This window comes from Pseudochaenichthys georgianus, unplaced genomic scaffold (genome assembly GCF_902827115.2).
Source record: "Pseudochaenichthys georgianus unplaced genomic scaffold, fPseGeo1.2 scaffold_771_arrow_ctg1, whole genome shotgun sequence".
Lineage (NCBI taxonomy): Eukaryota > Metazoa > Chordata > Actinopteri > Perciformes > Channichthyidae > Pseudochaenichthys > Pseudochaenichthys georgianus.
Window position 1 is genome coordinate 69,782 of NW_027263319.1, and position 6,108 is coordinate 75,889.

The 6,108-nt window shown below is 45.7% G+C and overlaps 1 protein-coding gene across 1 annotated transcript; it reads left to right on the forward strand.

Moving 5' to 3' along the window:
* Nucleotides 1-1,081: 1,081 nt before the first annotated feature.
* chst2b (carbohydrate (N-acetylglucosamine-6-O) sulfotransferase 2b) lies at nt 1,082-3,788 on the forward strand. The gene has a single exon (XM_034079925.2). The coding sequence runs from the start codon at nt 1,659-1,661 to the stop codon at nt 3,054-3,056; it is 1,398 nt and encodes a 465-aa protein (XP_033935816.1). The 5' UTR covers nt 1,082-1,658; the 3' UTR covers nt 3,057-3,788.
* The last annotated feature ends 2,320 nt before the right edge of the window (nt 3,789-6,108 follow it).

Below are 6,108 nucleotides of genomic sequence, written 5' to 3' on the forward strand. Positions count from 1 at the left end.
ATTAATAGCCTATATGCCATTGTATGAGTACAGCACGAGTATATGGGGTGGACAGATCACACAGAGCATTACGAGCAGTCATTCATTGCATACAGTAAAAGAATCCACGTATATAAATATATAAACTCTTTTTAAAAGCACTTACACACAGAGCGTTACATGATCTGTAGCAGATGTTCAGAGAAACAGTGAGGGCGGACTGTCGACATTTGTAAAACAGACCTATTATGCGAAACAGTGAAATAAAAGTTCCAAGTTGTATCAAAGAAGTTGAATAGAATTAAAAAACATGACAACAAATGTGGATAACACACATATTGATTTCTCTTCACGGGGCAAAGGGCCTGTTTTGGGATCCAAGCCTCTCAGGAAGGATGCTTTTCCAATCTGCAGAGCACGCGGTCTCCTGGTTCAAACAGCCTTCCCCAGCTCCTCAGGAACGGCTGTCAGATGTCACACTGAGCTGAGAGAGGTGCCACTCACATCCCTGCTGCACACCGTCTCAATACACGGAGAAAAACAGTAACAGGAAGCTATTTTGCAAGTCACGTGTGTATGGTATACCTTTAATTAACCATTTAGAATACATATGGTCAGTTTGTCCTGAAAAGAAAGATTTTATTAGTTGAGTATGCCTTTCAGGGTTGAGGTTACACATGCATTATTTATTACACAAGGATATTAAACATATTAAAAAAGGGCTTTGACGTCTTAGGCTAATATGACGTTTATATGAGGAACAAAAGGCACAATGTAAAGACAGGAATAGAATAGAGATGATTGTAAACAAAAGAAGATAGGGGTGTGTGGGTTGTGTGAACATGAAATCCTGAACACTTGGACCTGGAATAGTGTTTACAATATGGGGTGGGTTGTGGTTACTAGGACGCAGATAGAGATGAAGGCCTCTCTGAAACCTAACAACAGCATCACTCCCCACAGTCTACCATTGCTGCGATCTGTGGAGCCAGAGGAGCAGAGTGACAGGCGTGCAGCGCAGCCAATTGGAGAGGCTCGCTGACGCACGACGCGGACCAATCCGGTGCCTCTGTGGGCGGGGCTTCCTCCGTGCATTCTGATTGAATCGGTCCCGTTTGTATTAGTTGGGGGAGCAAGGAAGGGGGAGCAGGAAGAAACGAGGGAGGGGGTTACCCTTTCAATAAACTGTGTGCCGGAGATACCGCCCGGGCGTTGCTCTGTTTTCCCCAGATGCGGAGTGATTTGAGAGAAAGCAGGGCGCGCCAAATCGTGACGTCTTATTGTCTGAGATGTCCTGGATCTTCCCAGGCTGCCTGTACGAGGATGCATCGGATGAGAAGTGCGCAGGGATGCCTCCGTTGAACACGCACAAACAGGGCGTCTGTTCCCATGTTGCTATGATGAAGGCTCCTTCCTTTCTGTTGTGATCCGCGCACCGCTCCGTGGACACACACCGCTACTTTCGTCCGTTCCCACGAAGAGCATTGCGCACTGCAGTGAAACAGGACATCGTGTTGTGGATTTTGAATTGGCTGGTGAGTATTATACCTAATGAGCGGTTACTCATCTGGGTATCAACCCCCCCAGTGTAAGCTGTGTGCATCCTGCAGAGCGTGTTGCTACACGTCCAATGTGAGCAGCTTTGTCCAGTGGTGAGAGCCACTCTCCAAAGGGAACAGATGAGAGGCAAACAATACCATCCACCACTGAAGTTGACAGCGCCTTGGGAGAAGGATGCTGGCTTTGGGAGGAAGCTTAAAACCTACAGGAATCATACCAAGATAATAGCACAGCCTGGGCTCGTGATGAAAGTCCTCCGCAGGAAGAGGATTGTGTTATTCATGGCCTACTTCTTACTGCTGGTCCTCACGATGCTTAACTTGGCTAATTATAAATGGACTAAGGAGCCTCAGCAGTGTAACCATCAGATGAGGAGCACCACTTATCAGGGCAGATCTGACATTCGCTTCCTGTACAGGCCCTCTCTGGCTAAGAAGAGGCAGCTCATCTACGTGCTGACCACCTGGAGGTCGGGGTCCTCCTTTTTCGGGGAGCTTTTCAACCAAAACCCAGAAGTGTTCTTCTTGTACGAGCCCATGTGGCACATCTGGCAGAAGCTGTACCCTGGCGACGCGGTGTCTTTACAGGGAGCAGCCAGGGACATGCTGAGCTCCTTGTACCGCTGCGACATGTCTGTTTTCCAACTTTACAACAGCCCCGGGGGCAAGAATTTTACCTCCCTGGGACTGTTTGGGGCCACCCTCAATAAAGTGGTGTGCTCCTACCCCCTCTGCTCCGCCTACAGGAAAGAGGTGGTGGGGATGGTGGACGATAAGTTGTGTAAAAAGTGCCCCCCTCAAAGCCTTAGACTGTTGGAGGAGGAGTGCCTCAAATATAGCACCATAGTCATTAAAGGGGTACGCATTTTGGACGTTAACGTGCTGGCCCCCCTCATGGAGGACCCGTCGTTGGATTTGAAGGTGATACACCTGGTCAGAGACCCGCGGGCCGTGGCTAACTCCAGGATCAAATCCAGACACGGCCTGATAAGGGAGAATTTACAGGTGGTGCGCAGCAGGGATCCGAAACTTCGCCGGATCCCTTTCGTGGATCCCGGTCACAAAGCCAACAAGAAGGACGGCGCCGACTACCACTCCATCGGAGCCATGGAGGTGATCTGCGACCGCACCTCCAGGACTTTGAGGACTGCCTTAAACCCGCCCAGCTGGCTGAAGGGGAAATACATGGCGGTGAGGTACGAGGACCTGGTGGAGAACCCCGTAAAGACCCTGAAGAACATCTACCACTTCGCCAACCTCACCGCCAACCACGACATCGAGACGTTTGCTCTGAACATGACCAGCGGCTCCAGCTCCTCTTCCAAGCCCTTCATCGTCTCGTCCAGGAACGCCACACAAGCTGCGAGTGCATGGAGGACAGTGCTGAGCATTCAACAGATCAAACAAGTGGAGGACTACTGCCACCACGCCATGTCTGTTCTGGGCTACGAGAGAGTCCGAACAGCCGGGGAGGCCAAGGACTTGAGTAAGCCACTACTGACACACTCCAAACTGTGAAATCGCCACCAAAGACCTCTTAATTTAATGTCGCATCGAGTGCCGTTTCTTCTTCTTATCGTGGAATTAAAAAGCTTTACTTTGAATCACTGTTGGAGCAGCTCCACTGGCCTCACTGGGAATGTATCATGTTTCTCTCCGTTGCCTCGCAGTGGTGTTTGAAGGGACCACTTTCTTTTATACTGGAATATTGGATGTGTTTGACAATGCAAAGGCCTTTCCATCAAGGATTTTAATAGTGAAGCTGCAAGGACAAGGAAAAAAGAACAACTGTATACTTCATGTATCTTGTTATGATGACATTTCAAAGTGGGGTTATTTTTTGAATGTTCCAAACCTTACAAAAAAAACTGTTTTCTCAGTCTCCATGCTGTCTGTAAAAGTGAAAATAGTCGATGAAAGAACAACAAAAGAAAACAAAGAACTGATGTCTGTTTGAAAGACCTGGTTTGAGTCCGAGACAATCAATATGTTTGTTGATGTGCCATAGGTAGAGGTGTGATGCCTAGGCTAGCAGCGTTAGTGCTACGTCTAGATTCCTAAAAGACTATGTTTTGATTTCTCACTAAATCCTCACAGGATGATATCATGCACCGTGTCGTGGCTCTGGAGCGGGAGTCTCTGTGTCAGTGGAAGCAGTCTGTTCTACCATTTCAAATGTTTACAATTGCTTGCTCTTATAAAAACACATGGTCTGGGAATCTTGCATTGAGTAAAGTTCACAATTAACAAGACGGTTTTACGCTTTTGTGTCGACACGGCTGTGCATGTAAATCATACAAAACATACAAAAACGGTGGTTCTCAAAGTACGGTGCATGAGGAGCAGTTACACATTTAAAGGGGCCCTATAACGCTGGCTTTCAGGGTCATAGTTGTGTTTAGTGGCTTACTGTGACTTGCTTTAAAGCTTTATTTGTCTCATTTACCAACACAAAAATACACAAAAGCATAATACTGGATGTAATCAATATTGTTATAACAAGATACGCTATTAACATATATTTTAATAACAAAAGGCATACCTTATTCCACTGCCTTCCCTCACCATTTGAGAACCACAGTGCAGGAGTAGTCACACATGTGTTGCTATTAGCTACAAAACTTAAAGGCCCCCTGTGGAGTTTTACTGTAAACACATTTTCTACCAGTCAGCGTTTCTCACCCACAAACATGTGTGTATTCTGGAGGTCTCAGCGAGGTGTTTAATTCATATTGTACTGGTTTAAGTCGATGTTTATTTGACTTCAGTAGAAAGGTTCAGAGCAGTTGTGAGAACGAAAACAAACAAAGGAACCAAAACCGTGTTCCTCTTTAATGATAGTAGTGGTCAAAAACGCCACAGGGTGCGTTTAAGTACGTGTCGTAAAGTGTGCTTCCTAATAATTAGAAATACTGTATTCATTATTCACTCGGCTCAAAAAGGGAAATACACTGCAAAGGTAAAAGTCTAAGAAAGCTGAATTTCCACCACCTACTCGATCCAGATTTCAATGCGAGCGCTGAGATTTACAGATTTCATCTCGCTTCAGTAAAACAGCTCGTAACATTCGGTTTGCAATACTCAAAGTGCCCAAAAAGGATTTATGAAAAGCTCAGAACTATTGCAAGCCCTGGTTTCTCCTTCTTGCAGGAAGCTGGTGGGCGCTGACACTTGATTTTTAAAATGTCAAATTTATATGTTTCGATATTAATAGATTGGTAATAGATCAAAAACACGGCAAAACTAGTCAAATTAGACGAGAAATCTAAGCGGACCGGCTGCTTTTAAGGATGTGAAATTGAGGGTCCTTCGCTCTTATAATCAAGCTGCGAATGAAGGACACTGCATGTATTTCTTGATGATACCTACTCAATCCAGATTTCAATGCGAGCGCTGAGATTTACAGATTTCATCTCGCTTCAGTAAAACAGCTCGTAACATTCGGTTTGCAATACTCAAAGTGCCCAAAAATGATTTATGAAAAGCTCAGAGTTATTGCAAGCCCTGGTTTCTCCTTCTTAATAATAATAATAATATATAATATTTTTATAGCGCCTTTCAGGAAACCCAAGGTCGCTTTACAAGTCGGGTAGGGGGGGGGGGGAGTAGGGGAAAAAAGGCAGACAGGTTAAGGGGGTGGGCGCTGACACTGCACTTGATTTTTAAAATGTCAAATTTGTACGTTTCGATATTTAGATAATCACCGACAGAATGTGTTATTGTGCAAAAACACAGCAAAACTAGTCAAATTAGACGAGAAATCTAAGCGGACCGGCTGCTTTTAAGGATGTGAAATTGAGGGTCCTTCGCTCTTATAATCAAGCTGCGAACGAAGGACACTGCATGTATTCCTTGCAGCCATTGAGGAGAGAAACGATGCAGCCATGCATTCACATCACAACACGGACAGGCCTCCGTTAAAGTTCAAGGACAATGGCGTTATTATTAATGCGAGGGAAACAGTCTGCATATTCACACAGATTTGATTTGTGCTTTACACAACACCGCGCCTCACACAGAGGGGGGGGGGGGGGGGGGGGGGGGGGGGGTGGTAGCCCCAGAGATGTATAGTGACTCACTGAGGAAGCAGCGAAGAGCAATCTATAAAGAAGTCAGAGAAAAGGCTCGTTAATCGTCTCGTTGTCGAATGCTGTTCCTACACTCTGGAGGTCATCTCGCCCGCGATAAGCAAGCGGTGATAAATTCAACATTTTGAATCAGTTAAAAGGATTGTAGCGGAAAACAGTGCAATAAAGGTTTAATAAGGAGTTAGGGAGGTTGGCACGCACATACCATTTCTGCTGATTAAGGGAAATACAGTGGCTTTCCATCACAGCAGATATTCAAAAAGCCAGAAGCAAAGACCCAACTGTAAAGCTTAGAGCTGCTGCACTGGAATTTAAAGTGTGTTTCTGTGTGAAAAGTAGACACTTAAAAAGCAGGATCTATTAAATTCCGTAACTGGAGCCAAAGCAGTGCAGCAGGAAGTCATTTGTCCCCGAGTGCATGACCTTTTTTTTTCGGGAGGCTACTGTCGCGCTGACTCCCGATTGGCTCCTCTCAGAAGACC

Bases quoted from the DNA above. Each gene is read 5' to 3' on its own strand.
- chst2b (XM_034079925.2), top strand. From the start codon at position 1,659: ATGAGAGGCAAACAATACCATCCACCACTGAAGTTGACAGCGCCTTGG.